Raw genomic sequence first — 18,660 nt, 5'->3', positions numbered from 1 at the left:
TTGCAGTTTATTCTCTTTTAAATGGCTGCATTAAAGTTGTCACAAACAGAACTGGAAGGTGTCAGCAATATAAACTGTGGAGTAAAGGTCTCTTTCTTTCCTTAGTCTGGCTTGCAAGGCTTTTAAGTGAATTAAAGAGAATTTTAATGATAAAACACCTCATGTGAGAACCTCCAACAGGGCTGAAGTTCAAGACTGTGGAAGCCACTGTGTTGAATTTTATTAACTCCCTCCAATCACGTGGCATTTCCCACCTGCCCAGAAGATTTATTGTCACAAATATTTGGTTATTCCTGCACCAGTGAGTGATGTTCAGCCTGGCTGTGTTGTGTGGGTACTGGTGACAGCGAGCTCCATGGATCATGTTTGTGGTTTTTAATAGAATTCCTTCTTACAGGGGGAGAAAAACCACTGTTCATCTGCCTTGTTTCAACCCTTTTGCTTTTTGTCCAGGCCTACAGTGGAACCCCACCAGAAGAAAAAGAGAAAATTGTCTGGGTCAGATTTGAAAATGCAGATTTAAATGGTATGGCTTCATTTTCTCCCACTTGTACTTGTGAGTTTTGGGTCCATGTGCAATAATTCCAGTCAGCTTTCTCTGTAATAGAATAACCATGAATATTATGATTTTCTTGAGTAAAACCCCTCTTAAATGTCATTTTCAACCATGAGGGAATGAGCAGAGCTCACTGACAGCATGGAAGCATCAGAGAGAGAAGATTTATTTGGGGTGGTGAAAGAGGATGTTTCCAGGCCCAGTCAGATCAGGCTGCATGAAATAAATTTAAACACAACAGGAAGAATATTCTAAGGAGTTTTGTTATATGAATCTAAAAAGGGAATGCCTGAGATTTTAGAAAAAATAAAGGGAAAGCAAACCCACAAGCAAACAAACCTTAACTGGCCAGAGATGGCCATAAAGATATTTTTATATATATATATATATATATATATATAGGGCCACATAGAGATTATAGGTCATTTCTAGTTTATTAACCCTGATTTAGGTTCTCTCTCACTCCATCCCTAACCTTCCTTTCAAAAAAGGAACAGGGATAAACAGATGGAAGAGCTCAGCTCTGACTGGGGAATCAATCACCATTTTCTCTTAGACCATGTTGTTACCCAGAAAATTTTTTCTCCAGTATTTTAAATTTTGAAGCTCTCTCTTTGTGAAACTTCAACAGGGATGCTTGCAGGTGCAAATATAAAAGAATGTATTTCAGTATTGCTCCAGCATGAAAATGTAAAGCACTTTGGTTGCTTTTAGTTCTAACAATTGAGGGAACACCTTCTAATGTTGTTGAGAGCTTGATCCTGACTTCTAATGGTGCCTTTGCTGATGAAATGTCCTTCAGATACCTCCAGGAATATGGAATTCCATGAGATCCACAGCACTGGGAATGAGCCCCCGCTGCTGCTGCTGCTTGGCTACAGCGATGGGATGCAAGTGTGGAGCATTCCTGTGAGTGCAGAGCTCACCCCCCTTCCCTCTCCTCTTCCCTGTCAGTTCTGTGTTCCAGCCTCAATATTTTACTGCATTTCTCCCCCTGAAGGGAGAGAGCCAACACTTCCCATCCACGTCTCATGGCTTGTGTGTAATGTGCTTATCTTCAGATAATCCTGAGCACAGCTCAAACACTTCAGTTCAGGTACCTGCAGATTTTTGAGGGCTTTTTACACATTATTCTTGCTAAGTCCATTTCCTGACTCAAACTGGGAACAGTGTTTGCCATTCTGGAGTAGTTTATAAACCCAAAACAAAACTGGATTTTGTTTTTTAGCAGAAAAGAATAAAGGTTTAAGAACACCAAGAGGATTTGTTTGTCCCAGGAACTCCAGTTCATTTCCAAACTGAAACTGGGAGCAGTGTTTGCCATTCTGGAGCCGTTTCTAGCCCCAGAACAAAACTGGATTTTGTTTTTTAACAGAAAAGGATAAGGATTTATAAACACCAACAGGATTTGTTTGTCCCAGGAACTCCAGTATGACAGTATTAATAGTATTTTACAGTCACATGTTTGTCATGCACATGATTTGCAATTTTAATTTTATGAAGGCCTCTGTGTGCATATGGGTTTGATTTCATGCTGTCATCCCCACGCCCTGGTTTGTGTTGCAGAGTGGTTTATGGGCACGTGGTCTTCATTTGGGGAATTTCCCCCAAATTGCTCAAAATGAGAGAATAAAGTTGAATATAGTGGGTCATAAAATTCTGAACTTAAAAAAGCAAAATTGCTCATAACACCTTATCCTTCAGAATAAAACAGAGAGGATGGAGTTCTTTCCCTTTGTAAAATACATTGTTTTTTAAAGAAATGTGTGTATTTTACAACTTTCTGGTTAGCTGTGTAGGACATGTGTTTATATACCAGTAGCTTAGAAAATAATGTTAATTTCTAAAGCAAAAGTTCAGTTTAATTGAGTTCAATGGGTGTGGTAGGGCTTTCCCCTTCTTTATTGCATCTTATTATCCACTTGATTGCATCTCGTTAGCACAAATGAGGAAATAAGCTGATGAGGTTTTGTGCTTGAAGGAATGTTTAACAGAAATGGAATGAGACCGAATATACTTCGCTAAATTTCAGTATTTTGTAACTGTTTATTAAAACTTAGGAACTTTAACTGAAACTTGGGAACGTTTCAGCCAAAAATGGGATTTTCCCTCGCGGTGCGTTACACGAAGCGCCCACACGGGGGCGCTGGGACACCGGGCAAAGAGCGGCAGCGCCGCCTCATCAATCATTAATTAATTAATTAATTACCATACCCTCAGCATCACAGCGGCTGGAGCTCCGGTATCCTCACAAAACACCCCATTTTACCCAGCTGAATGTTTTTATCCGGATGATCCTGTGCTTTCTGCTGAAAAAGGATAGATGTTGTTTCTGCCATGGAGAGATGGTTTTGTTTTCTTCTTTTTCCCTCCTTGTGTCTGAATGAGCCACAAGTTAGGCCATGGAATGACCTGATTTTGCCTTCTTTTTAGTAGGACCATACAGCCAGGTTGTCTTTTTTTCCCCCCTCAATGTATTTCACTTGTTCATCATTCCTTGCTTTTGATAGTATTTGCTATATCAGGAAAAATAACAAAAATAAAGTTGCAGGACAGCTTCTCTTAGTGTTGTTCAACCTTTGCAGGAGTATGAGCAGGGGGGAAGTGCAGTGAAATGGAGAAAATGCCAAATGTGGAAATATTTTACCATGCACCTTCAGAATGTCAGCTGTGGGGATATTGCATCATTTTGCCAGCCCTTTATTTGGATATTCTGTGAAATTCTGAGAGCCCAGCCAGGGAGGTGCAGCCTGGACCTGGCCACTTTGTGTTAGAGCAGTGTCAGTGTTGGAATGGCTCCTCTGACAGTGCAGATTTTCACAGAACAATGATCTTTAACATCAGCTTGAAATATCTTTGCAGAGCAGGATTTGTGTATCCAACAAATTGAGAGGGAACATAAACTGGAGGGGTTTTTCATAAATGGAGGGGGTTTTTCATAAACTGGAGGGGTTTTTCATAAACTGGAGGGGTTTTTCATAAACTGGAGGGGTTTTTCATAAACTGGAGGGGTTTTTCATAAACTGGAGGGGTTTTCCACGTTGTTGCTTCTCCTTTGTGTTTTCCCCCCTTGCTCAGCCTGAGCACAATAAAACCTGGCAGCTCTGTGATTGACTTAATATTATTTAAGAGCTTATTTGGCAACACTTTTTTGTGCCCTTTGCTATTACACAAACCTTCCTTCTTGGCCCCACTGACTATTTAGCTTGTAATTAAGCAATGTTATTCCAGCTAAGGAAAAAAATAACCAACTCTGCATTCTCCAGCTTAATCTGCAAAAGCAACAATCTGACATTTATGTGCAAATCTCCTCAGGAAGGTCATTATCTGTAGCATTGTGCTTTTTTATTCCTACAATTGGCCCTCTATTCAGCACTTAATAACGTGTTGCAGGCAGCAGGGGTTGTGTGTGAGTGATTATGAAGTGTTTATGACAGCTCCTAAGCCCACACTCCTGCTAATGGTGCTCCACGGCCTTGCCCACACCTCTCTGCGAGCTGAGAGAGCTTTCACATTAACATCTCCTCCGAGGAAGAGCCTTGGAGTACAAAAGTGTGATTTGCAGAATGGGAGATACCATTAGGGAGGCTTCAAAGGCCTGGGGGGTGTTTGGGGGAGCCTGGCTGGGGAAGGGCAGCACAAGGTGTCCATCCAAAGGGCTGGGCTTTGATCTCTGCTCTCCAGTGGGGGTGGCAAGCTTAAAAGTGGCCTTAAAATATTCCTGGATAAGTGGGGAGGAATCTGGGGATACACTGGGAGTTCCTGTGTGATAATGGTGCACCGGAGTTGTGTGTTTTGTTTGGGGTTTGTGTTTTGCTCCCAGTTTGGTGTTTCAGAGACAACTGGAGCTGCTTTGAGCCTGGTGTGGGTTCCACGTGGCTGTTCTGGATGTTCCTGTCCAGGGAATGCACCTTGGCTGCTTGGTTTTGTTTCTCATCGTAGGCTGGGAGTTTCAGCAGTAGAAAAATCACCTTAATGTATTGGTTCTTGTGACAATTAGGAACTTACACATCCCAAGCTGCAATCCTTGTTCTGTCCAGGCCTCTTCCTAGAGGGAATCACTCAGAAAAACGGAGTAAAGACCTGACCCAGCGACCCTGAAAAATGTCTGAGGACTTTACAGAACTTCCATGCAAACCATTTGCTGAGGCTTTGGGATTTTACACTGAGGAGGCACCAGTGTGCCAGAAATGTGGTTTTACAAAACTTCTGATTGCATTAGCACTGCCATAATTTAAAGCACCAGGTGCAGCTTCATCCTCAGGGCAGCCACTAGAGTAACATTCCTTGAGCATCTGAACTCTCACAATCTTTAGATAATTACAGAGATCTTGTTCAATGGAAAAGCTGAGAGAATTTCTAAACTAAAGTGATAAAATTTGTTCATTTTCTTCCAGTCCTCCCTTGCTTTCTCAGCAGCAGCATGACTGGAAGTTGCCTTTAACCCATATGCAGCAATATTTGGTGGTGGTATCTATTAATTGCTTATTATCATATAACATCATATCACGATATCTTCATGTATAAAACAGATATCAGAATATTTAAAAACAATCTCCAGATCATTCCCTTTTCCTGTTACACATTCCCCAGTTTCCATTTCTAGATTTCCACTGTAGTTCAAGCATTGAGTTCCAAACTCCATTTCGTTTCACTTTGGTGTATGTTTGGCTTTTTTTTTTGTTTTAATTTTTTTTTTCACCATGTGAAAGCCATTTTCTCTGGTTGGAAACTATTACTTGTCCTTGGTGTGAACAAAACTTCCTTTGTTCAGGTTTTCTAATGGGTGCAAACTGGCGTGCTCCAAACAATGCCATCAAAAATCCTCCATTGCTGCAGACTCCTGGGCTGTCATGTTTTAAGCAGTAGCTCAAGATCTCTTAAGTGAAGAAGAAGAATCTTCCTCCTCTTTAATGAAGACTTTTTTGGGGGGTTTGAATCCTTCCTTCCAGCCTTCCCTGTAGGTCTGGGAGCTGTGGTTGATGCCAGGTTTTGGGAAAGCTGAGATGTTCTACCAGAGCAGCTTGGAGCCCTCATTTTGGATTCCCTCTTCCCTGCAACCAGTACCTGGAGCTGCTTTTACAGCTTAATATCCAATTCTTGAAACCTGTTTGGAAATATTCTTGGCTTTTGGAATGGGAAAGAAAAACTTTTAAGAGCTCTGAGAGCTGCCACGGGGACTTGCTACTTAGCTGGATCCAATCCAAAATGGCAGCCACAGCCTCGTTTCTCACAGGTGCTTTTTGAAGAATTTAGAGCTCTGTTTTCAATTCATGAGCTCTATTTATGTTTTGTCTGTGCATGTGAGACTGTGGAGCTCCAGGGGCTGCTAAGGGGACGTGGAGCCTTTGGCTGGGAGGTGCCAGCCCACAGCTGCCCCCTGTCCCCTCCGTGGGCAGCTCCTGCTGGGGTGAGTGTCCCATTCCCAGGGGACAAACTGAGGTAGGGCTGCAGTGGCAGCAGATCAGGCCACGCCATCTCTGTGCCCCCAGGGAGGTGTTTGCAGGCAGCTTGGATCTGTGTGACTGTAGCCATCATGTTTTATGGAAAAGCCTTTCCTTAGGATTTGTCCTCCTGAGAAGCTGAGAGGCCTCAGGAACAAAGTGTACCCAGTGGTTATCTGCTGCTGTGGGATGCAACAGGTGCAGCTGGGACTGGCTCATGTGGTTGTTTCTGATTAATGGCCAATCACAGCCCAGCTGTCCAGACTGTCTCAGCCTTTGTTATTCATTTCCTTTTCTATTCTTAGCCAGCCTTCCGATGAAACCCTTTCTTCTGTTCTTTTAGTATAGTTTTAATCTAATATATATCATAAAATAATAAATCAGCCTTCTGAAACATGGAGCCAACATTCTCATCTCTTCCCTCATCCTGAGACCCCTGTGAACACGGTCACATGTGACCTCAGCCATGAAGTTTCATCCATGGATAAATGAAGGGCATTAAATTAACCACAGTTAATTCAGGGGTTTGTAAGTCTGCAAACAGCACAAGCTTCTGGTGTTTAAAGAAGTTAATTGGGATTCAAAGAAAATCTTGAAGCCCTAATGCATTTTTCAGTGCCAAGCAAAGCAAGGAACAACCAAGCTCTCACTAATTCATGGCAGACACGAGATGCAGCCTTGAGCCCCTGTCTCAGCAGGACAGTTAAGGACACACAGCTTAAATCCCCTGACAGAGCTGTTACTTTGTGAAACTGCTAGATTAAATATTAGTGTTTTCGTGTGATCAGTGGTGTAATGTCACATCCAGAGTTTTTGGAAACTTTATTTTGTGCCTGTTAGAGAATTTGAATTTTCTTTACAGGCGAGATGCTGGCGGTTGGGTGGCATCTTGTATTTTCATCCCAAAGCCTCCATTGGGGATGTATCTTCAGATTTGAACCTTTTTAGCTCCCAGGAGTCAGCAGGTGCTCAGCACTTGAGCTGTAGAGGCTGAACCCGAACCATTCCATGGTTTAGAATGCTGCAGGACCTGGGCAGAGGAGCTGTTAACCTACAGTGCTCTCAAAACAGGGCCTAAACACCTGTAATCTCATTTTAGTCACTGTTGGATCCTGTGCCTTTTGTTACTCCATTTAACCTTACTTTCTGTAATTTCCCCCCAGTATGAAATAATAAATTATCTTTAAATAATGAATATTAATTATTCAAAAGTTCTATGCATGAGAAGAGCTGGGCTGGGATTTCCATGCTAAATGCTTCAGCACAGATAAACTTCATTTGGATTTGGACATTTCTAGCTTTTCTTTGCAAGTCTCTGGGTTTAAGCTCCACCAGGTCTTGGCACCCCAGGCTGGATAAACATTCTCCTGGAGCTCAGGATATTTCAGAGCAGAGCTGAGTTAAGAAGGTTTGGCCCTCTCAGTGTGTCTTCCTTTGGGGACTGGAGCTCTGTTTGAAGCAGATTGGAGCTGGGGCTGATTGCTGGCAGGGTTCAAAAGGAGAGGGAGGTGTCTGAGCTGCTTGGGATGTTTTATGGGAATCACTCCTTCCTTACCTTTGTTGTGCTGGTTCCTTTCCCTCTTGTTTTCATTCCTAGCCAGAGATGTGCATACACGTGTGAACAGCATTTGCATGGTTTGGGGGAAAAATCTTTAATTGCCAAGAATAATAGTTCCCAAACCTTCTATTTTCCTTCTTTTCCATTTCCTCCTTTCCCTTTGCATAGAGCTGCTGTGTTCCAGTGGACAGAGAACGTGCTGCTGTCTTAATTTCTGAAATCTCTTTATTACTCTGTCCCTCTTTAATTTTCCTCATTTTCTGCTTAGCTGTGCTCTACATTTTCCTGAGCTGTTTTTTCTGGATACAGATGTTTCATCCAGAGGCTTTTTTTTTATCCCCACACTGCACTCCAAGCTCATGATCAGTTAAAAGCCATCAGCAAACCTTTAGTGAGTTGGTGTCATTAACAGTGATTTTAATTGATAAACTGCTGGGCTAAAATGGCTTAAAATGCTATTTCCCCACATTTGTGTAGCTTGTGTGTAATTCCAGGCTTAACAGGGAGAAGCAGCAGTTCTCTGTAGTGTGTGCAGAAAGGTGGCTTAGCTCTGTAGTAAATGGTATTTTCAGAGTAATTTCATTTCTAATTGTGCTTCATGGGGTGGGTTTCATTCTCCCCCATGACCCAGAGCAGAGATAATAAATAACCAGGCAAGAGTGGATGTAAGCTGAGAGCCTGGAGCACTGTACTTGGGATTTGCTGGTCAAACAGTAGGAGTATTTTAACTTTTTGGACGTGTGAGCTGAAGTGCAGAAAGAAATGGAAACAACCATAAAATGACATTTCCAAAAGTTCACTTGAATTTATAGTTTATTGATTCCTAAGAACCTTATTCCAAATCATGTTCTCTTCTGATATTGTAAGCTGCTTGTTTGGCAAAACTTGATGCCAGCCTTGGCTGTGTTCTGAGGCTCATTACATCTGTTTTAAGTTGTTGGTTAGCTGGAAATGAGCTCCATAATGTTTGCCATTTTCCTGCAGTTTGACGTTCCATATCGGATCCATTTCCAGGCACTTATGAAAATACATTGAGTGACCATTGCAGGAAGTCTGGAAATTCATCTGAACTGCTTCTGGTTTAATCTTTTCAACATTGCCATCAGTGACAGGCTTAAGTAGCTTGACCACCAATTTTTAAACATGGTTTTCACACCTGGTGAGTTTGAAATGAACCATTATATGAAATTCTCCCATCTTTTTCCAGCCATGTTTGCCACTCCTGACTGATTTCTGGTGAGCTGGCATTTTCCTTTAGAACCATGTGAAACGTGGGATAAACTTCTGTGAATTTTAGTCAGCTTCAAGTCTTGCTTCTTCCAAAGCCTGTGTGGTCATGAGCAGTTAATTCAAGACTTCTTATATTTACATTTTCAATTAGAGAAATGGCAGTGGTTGCTTAGGCAGAGTGTCACCAATATACCTCCCTACAATGCCTTTCTACCTACCTTTTTAGCCATTAAATAGATGTGGTTTTAGCCATTAAATAGATGTGTTTTTAGCCATTAAATAGATGTATTTTTGCAGGTGTAAGTTGTTTTCTGGCCTTTGCAGATCAGTGGGGAGGCTCAGGAGCTGTTTGTTGCCTAGGCAGAGTTACCAATATACCTCCCTACAATGCCTTCCTACCTACCTTCGTAGCCATTGACTGGATGCATTTGTAGCCATTGACTGGATGTATTTGTAGCCATTGACTGGATGTATCTGTAGCCATTGGATGGATGTATCTGTAGCCATTGGATGGATGTATCTGTAGCCATTGACTGGATGCATTTGTAGCCATTGAAGGGATGTATCTGTAGCCATTGGATGGATGTATTTGTAGCCATTGAAGGGATGTATCTGTAGCCATTGGATGGATGTATCTGTAGCCATTGAAGGGATGTATCTGTAGCCATTGGATGGATGTATTTGTAGCCATTGAAGGGATGTATCTGTAGCCATTGACTGGATGTATTTTTAGCCATTGAAGGGATGTATCTGTAGCCATTGACTGGATGTATCTGTAACCATTGAAGGGATGTATCTGTAGCCATTGAAGGGATGTATCTGTAGCCATTGGATGGATGTATTTGTAGCCATTGACTGGATGTATCTGTAGCCATTGACTGGATGTATCTGTAGCCATTGAAGGGATGTATCTGTAGCCATTGAAGGGATGTATCTGTAGCCATTGACTGGATGTATTTGTAGCCATTGACTGGATGTATTTTTAGCCATTGAAGGGATGTATTTTTAGCCATTGACTGGATGTATTTTTAGCCATCGAAGGGATGTATTTGTAGCCATTGGATGGATGTATTTTTGCAGGTGTAAGTTGTTTTCTGGCCCTTGCAGATCAGTGGGGAGGCTCAGGAGCTGTTCTCGGTGCGCCACGGGCCGGTTCGAGCTGCTCGGATCCTGCCAGCTCCTCAGATCAGTGAGTACAGCCCCAAACCCTTCAGCATCCCCAGAACTCTCTAAAAATGTGCTGAGCCACTCCAGTAAGCTAACAAAACAGGGTTTGTGTTTTGGGGTGGCACTGGCTTCTGCTTTGTTCATTTCTCCTTGTTTTCCATTAACTTTACTCACTTTGACCCTTTCAGTGGTTTGCATTTTATCATCCCTTGAGTGCAGCTCCTCTTTGCCTCTGCTTAAATACTATTTGATCAAATTCTAAACCAAGCTGCTTAATTTAACAGGATTCTTCCAGAGGTTGAGTTCACCCTGAGAAGAACTTGCTGCAAAATCTGAGCAAATGTCCATAAACAAGCAAATTCCTCTAAAAAAATTACCCTGTTCCATACAAACCCAATCTAATTGTTGATTTCTGAAAGAACTGCTTGGGTTTAAATTAAATTGGTTGTTTTTACTTTGTGGATGAAAAGAATGTATTTCTAGTTTGACCAAGGTGTTTGGGGACTATGCTGGCTTAGAATTTCTAGTAATTAATTTATGAATTAATTAATGAACTCAAAAAATACAGCCTAAAATCTTATTATTTAAATTATTCCTAGTAAATTGTACTGATTTTGTGTGTTTCAAAGGAAGTAAATGAAGAATGTTTAATGGACATATTATATATAGTTTTGGTGATTTCCTAAGCAGAGGAATATACAAAGTATGTGTGGCTATGGAACTGTTACAGGTTAAACTAACTTAGAGTGAAATACTTCCCAAGCGTGTTGCTCCTTTATTCCATTTACTGGAACCCTGCATAATTCCCAGTGAGCTGCTGCTATTTGTGCCATTGAGTGATAGATGTCTGTGCCCCTTCCTCTTTAGAAGGAAAAAAAAGGAGAAAGAGAAGTGGAAATGAAAATGAAGTAAATGAATTGAAGAACCTGGGAGTTCTGGTTTTTTCTGGTATTAGAGCAGGTTTTTGATTTTTCAATCAAGGAAATCACACCCATGAACTCCTTCAAGCAGTTATTGTCTTTCTGCCCCTAAATTCCATATATTTAGCATCTGACAATGATAGTTGTTACATTAGAAAACTATTCAAATTAGCTCATATTAAATTAAACCAAACCTTTTAAAAACATGTTTTGGTCTCTTTTTACATGGCTTGGTTTAAATAAATCTTTGATTAAAAGTACATGAATGTATCATTGACCAGTATCTGGAATCAGATAAAAGTAAAGCTGTAATAAGAGGCCTTAGATAACTAACTCATGAGCTTTAATGATTCTGAACAAAATAAAAGGAATTTGTAAAGGAGAAGCTGATTACCATCAGCAGACTCAAACACTGTTTTACTGTAAAGCTGTAAAAAGGGAATTATTGAAAATAGGAGTCTCCTGGTGGATGGATTTGGCACGTTCCTAGAAGCAGATCTGAGCTGGTGATAAGCAGCTCATTCCCAGGTGTGAAAGGAAAGCTCATGGCTTTAACTTGGTGACTTTACAGCAGCAGAACTTAATAGTTTGTCAACTATTTCATGAAAAAACTGCAGCCCTTTGATGGTAGATCCTCTGCCTGGTGGTGTGCCTGGTGGCATAATGCAGCCTTGTTTCAGAGGGATTATTTCATGCAGGGCACCTCCTGCAGCAGGGCCTGGGCGGCTTTGTGAGCTCAGGGGCTGGGCCAGCTGCTGGAGCTGCTGGGACTGGCATCTGTGGCACCTGTGCCCTGCTCTGAGGGAAGCTGGCCCAGCTCTGCTCTGCTCTGAGCCCCCCAGCCTGGGCTGGCCCAGCTCTGCCCTGCTCTGAGCCCCCCAGCCTGGGCTGGCCCAGCTCTGCCCTGCTCTGAGCCCCCCAGGGGAGCTGGCCCAGCTCTGCTCTGCTCTGAGCCCCCCAGGGAAGCTGGCCCAGCTCTGCTCTGCTCTGAGCCCCCCAGCCTGGGCTGGCCCAGCTCTGCCCTGCTCTGAGCCCCCCAGCCTGGGCTGGCCCAGCTCTGCCCTGCTCTGAGCCCCCCAGGGGAGCTGGCCCAGCTCTGCTCTGCTCTGAGCCCCCCAGGGAAGCTGGCCCAGCTCTGCTCTGCTCTGAGCCCCCCAGCCTGGGCTGGCCCAGCTCTGCCCTGCTCTGAGCCCCCCAGCCTGGGCTGGCCCAGCTCTGCCCTGCTCTGAGCCCCCCAGGGGAGCTGGCCCAGCTCTGCTCTGCTCTGAGCCCCCCAGGGAAGCTGGCCCAGCTCTGCTCTGCTCTGAGCCCCCCAGCCTGGGCTGGCCCAGCTCTGCTCTGCTCTGAGCCCCCCAGCCTGGGCTGGCCCAGCTCTGCTCTGCTCTGAGCCCCCCAGGGGAGCTGGCCCAGCTCTGCTCTGCTCTGAGCCCCCCAGCCTGGGCTGGCCCAGCTCTGCCCTGCTCTGAGCCCCCCAGCCTGGGCTGGCCCAGCTCTGCTGCCTCATTCTGATGTCCTGCTCTGCAGCCTGCAGGAGATGGCTGTGAGAAATGGAGGGATTTCTGTAAATAATGCCAAACCCTCCAGATATCAGCCCCTCTCCTCAGGCCAGGCCACACCTAGCAGGGCCTCCATTAGGCAGGGCTTGAATTAATCTGTGCAGTTTACAATATACATGGCCTTTTGGAGACTGAGGCTTTGACTGTGAGCAGATTTTGGGCTTGCAGAGCTCATATTCAGACCATGAGAACATCTCAGTCTGGACTGTGGCAGTCCCAGGGACAGGAATTCTGAGCTGTAATCCCTCTGAGCCATCCGTGGCTCTTCTCCACTTCCACATCTGGGGCTGAGCTGGGGTTAGGGTTGTTTCCATGTGTCCAGGTCTGGATTTTCTGTCAGTGCTGAGGCAATGATACATTCATTTCAGTTACCTTTGTGGTTTTTTTCACCTACAAAATCAGAATATTGATGCTTTCTGAAGGAAGTCAGTGCTACAATCTCCCATTTTTTATTACTTATCCCAGGTCATTTTACAAGCCCCTGGCCAAATACCTGCTTTGCCTTGTGCTGTCCCATTTGTCAAGGTAGAGCTGCATAGTTTCAAAATCAATCAAGAGGCTCAGAAAGCCAGGGAGCAGCTGTGTGTGTGGCAGCTCCTGCTCAAAGGGGTGACAGGCTGGTGTGGTGAAGTTTAGATCAGTGGTTGTCTGTAAAACCTATTTCCATGTCTCAGCATTATGAAAATAAATTCCTCCAGCGAGCTGAATTAATTTATTGCCATTTTCTAGATTATGCAGCTTGCAGAAAGATGATATAATAGCCCTACATCTCTCAGTGAATTTGACTGTTCACTCAAATTGACTTATAAGTGGGGAAAAAAGCAAATAAAAAAAGGAAATAGAAAGAATTTAGAGGCACTAAAACCCATTGAGAGTTGGAGTATTGCAGCAGATTTATCCCTGTTCTCCACTGCTCCCATCTTTGATGTTGGTAAAATGAAGATTGGAACCTCAAAAGCTGACTCAGCTTTATGTGCAGGTACACTTAAAGAGCTTTAATATTTAGGTTGCTTTTAAAGGAAGGCAGATGTGAGGTTTGTGTATGTTCAGCCACTTGGGTGGTTCAGTGGTTTGAAATCCCCAAAAAGGCCAAAAGAATCCCAGGCCCTGCTGGATGGACAAGCAAGGTTTGGGCTGGTTGTGCAGGTGTGTGTCTGAGTTCTGCTGGGGTTTTTGGGATAATGAATGGCAATGTCTGTGGATTATAGAAATTACAGACTGGAATTCTCCAACTTAGTCTCTTTTAGAGAGATTACAGGGGAGAATTTTGGGGTGCAACACTGTAAAATCCCGATTTCTTCGAAGCTTTGGCCTGACCTGTGTTTCCTCATCACATCATAAATGAAATAAATTAATTATTTCATTGTTTTCTGGTGCTTTAGACCAGTGCACCTGAAACCTTCACCCGGCTGGGCTGAGAGGGAATTCCAGCCTGGGGCACTCCCAGGTAGTGCTGGGCTGCTGCAGGACCACGAGTGCCACAAGATCTCCAAGGAAAAGATGGGAATGAGAGGGGTTTAGTGGAGCAGGAGCAGCACTCATTATTAAATGGGACTGATCCGTGGAATTACACACCAGGAAAATCCACTCCACGGTGCCTCTGAGCACTGCTAAATAGGTCAGAGTGTGAAACTCATCCAGCAGCTTCCTCCTGCTGGCAAAGCAGGGCCATTCCCAGAGTTCTGAGCAGCCTTGGAGTTCCTGTGACATCCTCTGGGCTTCATTTCCATTCTGCACAAAGATGATGTGCTGCTTTTGGTGCTGTTGTCACTCTTTTTATTGGCATTATTGAGAGGCCTTAGCAGGCCCTGAGGCCCCAGTTCACAGTTTCATCAGCAGGACAGGGTCTAAGCTGCTTTGAGCTTAGGCTGGGTGACCTTTTGACTTCATAAACTTCTAAATGTTGATTTGTATGAAATTTCATTTAGCCACAGAGAGATTTTTTTTTCTCCCTTTTTTTTGGTTCAATTTTAAGCATACTAACTGAAGTGAGGTTTTTAAAAAACCAAACCTATCATTTAGCTAAATGGAGCTGTAGATAAGGTGGTGCCTTGTTGGCAGGAAGGGCAGTTTTCATTACTTTAATTGTGTGATTTGTCAGGATTTCCAGCATTTTATAAATGCTGTAGTGTTATATGACAGAGTTAAAAGGATTTAGAATAAAAGGAGTTTAAGAAAGAGACTTTGCAACAGGATTTCAATACTTTTTGTATTTGGGGGGATTTAGAGAGCTGTTTTTCATTTCAATTTTGTTAAACACTGTGTGTGCAGCAGGTGTGTGCAACGTCAGCGCCTCGCACATGCAAATAAACACAATTCTACAAATGAAAATTAATCCAGCAGAACTTGGGGGATTAAATGCCACCCCAGACCTGGGAGAGGCTCCTGCCTCCATTAGAGCCCAACACATGTCACTGTGCAATCTCCAGGATGGGACAGCTATTAACCTGATTTAGTGCCCTCAGAGGCCTCCCAGTAATGATCCTTTCCTGCACTATTAATATTTACATTCTGAAAGTATTGAAGGAGAAAATGGATTTTTTTAAAATTGAGGGACTTGAGTCATTATAGACAGAAATGAGAAGTTTAAGCACCTGTTGTAGAAATTTTGCAAATCTGTACTGTGGGTATTAAATCTGGCATTGCTTTTGATTTTGGGCACTTGATTCCCTGGGCTCCCCCTCATTTTTCCTCCTTCTTTCCTTTCCTGGTCATTAAACTAGACCATAAATAAACATCTGAATTTGTGTCTCTAATATATCCTCTAATATATTAGTGAAAAAAGAAGGCAACAAGTAGAGTTAAATACTTCAGGTGAAATCCTGGCTGCACTTAAATCAGTGTCAGCAGTGCTGGTAGTCAGCATTTCACCCTCGTGCTGGGAGCAGAACAAATGGAATTCATCTGTTCCCTGCATTGAAGGAAACAAATTGGTTGCCAGACTCTTAAGAAGACTTTTATGTTTCATTTATCAATTTCCAGGTCAGTACATACAGTACAGGTTTGACTCACCAAAGAGCTTGATATAATAGGAATAAAAGGAAAATACATCTGGCTGGTTTAGGTTATTTGTAAAGCTATTGTTGATGGTGGAGTTATTGATGTGATCCATTTGACTTTGTAAATAGCCAAAGGTGTAGGAGGGAAGATTTTTCCTTGTACAGTTGAGAGGACTCAACAGTGTTTGTTACAAATTAAATGCATGTACCTGAGTCATTAATAATTAACAGTCTGCTGTGTCAAAATGTATATTGTTAATTGTTGTGCCTCTCTGAATAAATGATTTGGTTTTGTACAGCACTATTCAAGATTTACATTTTGAGCAGACTGTATCACTAATATTCTTTAGAGATCAAAGGGTTTGGTGTATAATGGAGAAAAAAAAATCATTATTCACCACACATGTGCAGACCTATAGATAGATAATTAAAAAGGCAAAGGTTGAAAGAAAATGGAGGAAAGTTAGTAGTGGTGGTATTGGTTGTTACTTTGTTCTTTAAGTTGGGTAGAAACATAGCCTGGAATTCAGTTACACATTGTTCACAAGCAGAAGGGAGATTTTTTTTTTTTCCTTTAAAGACTCAATGTTAGTTTTATTTCTGTTTACGCAGCAATAAAGCAAAGCTCTCCAAACTCTTAAAACCCCATTTTAAGAAGTGTGGCGTCTTTAACAGTCTGGTTGTGCTGGGCTGGAGCTGTGAGTGAGCCTGGGGCACAGCAGGGCTGGCTCCCGGTGCCAGGCTGGTGGCACTGCTGTGGGACAGGGCGCCAGGGCAGGCCCAGCTGGGCTCTGCACCCCTGCAAGGGCATGGCATGGCATGGCATGGGCTGGAGGAGCTGTGCTTCCACCTGGGGCTTGTTTTCTTAAGGGTTTACATCTCCTGGTGCTGGAACAGATGGATGTGGTTTGGATTTCTCCTCCTGTTTTCTTGGGCACGGGGCAGGGGCTGCAGAGGCTGCTCTGAGCTTGGCACTCCTGGGTTCCACTTCTACAAACTGGAAGCCAAGGTGTGAACCCAGGCAGAGCTGCAGAGAACTTCCTAAAAAACAGGGAAAAGGGAGCAAGAGCCGCTTGTTTCAGCCCCAGCATCCCAGCCCTGGTGGGATGAACAGAAAATCCCTCCCAAAGCCTGGCCACGTTTTGCTGCTTGTGTTGGTTCTCGTTTTCATCTCTCTCACAGCTCTGCCTGTAATTTGAATTTCTGTCCCTTACCTTGCACAAGCTGGGGGTTGTGTGTAATATCAGTAGATTGGGCCCCAGCCTGAACTTGGAAACTGCACAAACAGCATGTGGTGATTTGCTTTTTCTTTTCTTTTGTTTTCCCTCTTGCCAGGTGCTCAGAAATGTGATAATTTTGCTGAGAAGAGGCCTCTGCTTGGTGTGTGCAAAAGCATTGGGTCTTCTGGGTAAGAATGTTTTCTGGGGATAAAAGGAATATAGAAATTGTGTTGCCTTCTGAAAAGCCCTGCAGATGACATCTTTAAAGCTTTGTTCCTTTTTTCTTCATGGGATAACACTGGCATGTGGCTTTAAACTATTTTTTTGGTGTGTCAACATATATTTTCCTATGACTTAAGCTTTTGGAAAGGAATGAAAAAGAGACTCTTGATATAAAATAAATAAAGAGGTATTTAAAGTTTATTTTATTCTCAGTGGAATCACAACTTTATGATTAACCTTTTCTGATATTAATCCAGGTCAGAATTATTATTGTGAAGTGTTTAAAGCAATCTCTGTGTCTTAAAAAGTAATTTTTCAAGCAGCAAATGAATTACAAATACCAAGCATTTCATTGTTGCAGGCACATGCTGTATTAATGCACGTGTATTAGCAAAATACATGTTAAACCTCCTTCCTTGAGTTACAAAAATCAGTTTACAATCTTGCTTTGTGCTCTCTCCGGAATTGTTGTATCACTGCTCTTATAAAAGAGGCCCTTGAGATATTTTGTGTTTAATTCAGACAATGCACAGGATTTATATCTCTACCTACAGGAAAATATTTGCTTTTCAGGAGTAATCCTCTACACAGCCATTTAATGGCTGAGCAGTTGAAGTAAAGCTTCTTACAGTTGTAAGACTAATTCTGTGCCACACCTTTTTCAATTAAGAATTTAATCACTGTGTGTGTGAAGGAAGAACTGTCAAATCTTTACCCCTCTCTGGTATTACTGTGTTAAATTGCAATATTAATATTACCTGCCTTAAATGTTTGAATTAAAATCCACATAAGGCAGAGAAGTGAATTTTTTCTTTATGTATTTACAACTTGCAAAAATCAGTTTATGGTGATTTTTCTCTTTTTCTTCCCTGCCCTGTAAGTTTAACTATTTATAAATTAGAGGTGCAAATACTGCTCTGTCTTTATCCAATCAGTGCATTTATATATGTAAAGGATATGTTGGTTTAGTAAAAATCTTCCTTACAGTCTTGTTTTAGAAGCTGAGATACCTGAGAAATGAACAAGCCCTGAAGATAATTATTTTCACTGTGTTATTGTATTTCTGTTAATGGAAAATAATTCAAAGATTCTGGGCACTTTCTGCTTTCCTCAGAAAAAAGCCCCTGATGTGTTTTCAACTCCATAATATTGTAATTTCTGAATCATTCTTTGTTGTTGCCATTATTAATTAACTCCCAGATGAATTTCCTGCTAATAGATTTTGTTTTCTATTCTTGTGTGTGATCATTTCCTACTCATCAACAAGATGGAACTTTTGCCTCATATCTGATTTTCTGGTACACATATTTTTGGATTTTAAAAGTCACATTTTTCCAGCTATTCAAATGACTGAAATGTTTCACAGGGGGGTTGGCCTGGATGGTTTTTAAGGGTCCCTTTCCAACCCAAAGCAGTCTGTGATTCACTGTATAATCTTTTCAAAACAATTGTTTGCACAGCCCCCCAAAAGATGCAGTCCTGACACAGAAATGGGAAACAGATTGTGGTTTTTGGCTGGTATTTCTCTGCTGGTTTAGAGGTTGGTTCAGTCAGTTTCAGTCTTAGATTACAGATCTGCAAATTAAAAGGAAAACCAAAAAAGAAAGAATATCTGACTAAATTTGGGGGTTGTGGAGGGTTGTAAAGACATGCCTGCTTGTTCCTGGTGATAAGACAAACAAACCTTTATAGACACACAAAACGAACTGGTGGGTTTGGTGCACATTAATGCATTTCCTGGGTGGTGAAACATTAAGATATCTCTATTTCCCCCACATGGGTTACTGA

The 18,660-nt window shown here is 42.5% G+C and overlaps 1 protein-coding gene across 10 annotated transcripts in view; it reads left to right on the top strand.

Annotated features, from left to right (window-relative positions):
- The window catches only part of BCAS3 (BCAS3 microtubule associated cell migration factor), a 301,144-nt gene that overhangs the window by 5,264 nt on the left and 277,220 nt on the right, over positions 1 to 18,660 (top strand). For all 10 annotated transcript variants that reach the window (XM_036395055.2, XM_036395056.2, XM_036395054.2 and 7 more), the window contains exons 4-7: positions 454 to 526; positions 1,359 to 1,465; positions 9,896 to 9,977; positions 16,766 to 16,838. In XM_036395055.2, coding sequence (XP_036250948.1) covers positions 454 to 526; positions 1,359 to 1,465; positions 9,896 to 9,977; positions 16,766 to 16,838 — 335 coding nt within the window. The remainder of the gene's footprint in view (positions 1 to 453; positions 527 to 1,358; positions 1,466 to 9,895; positions 9,978 to 16,765; positions 16,839 to 18,660) is intronic.

This window comes from Molothrus ater, chromosome 21, assembly GCF_012460135.2.
Source record: "Molothrus ater isolate BHLD 08-10-18 breed brown headed cowbird chromosome 21, BPBGC_Mater_1.1, whole genome shotgun sequence".
Classification (NCBI taxonomy): domain Eukaryota; kingdom Metazoa; phylum Chordata; class Aves; order Passeriformes; family Icteridae; genus Molothrus; species Molothrus ater.
This window is presented reverse-complemented; position numbering and strand designations above follow the sequence as displayed.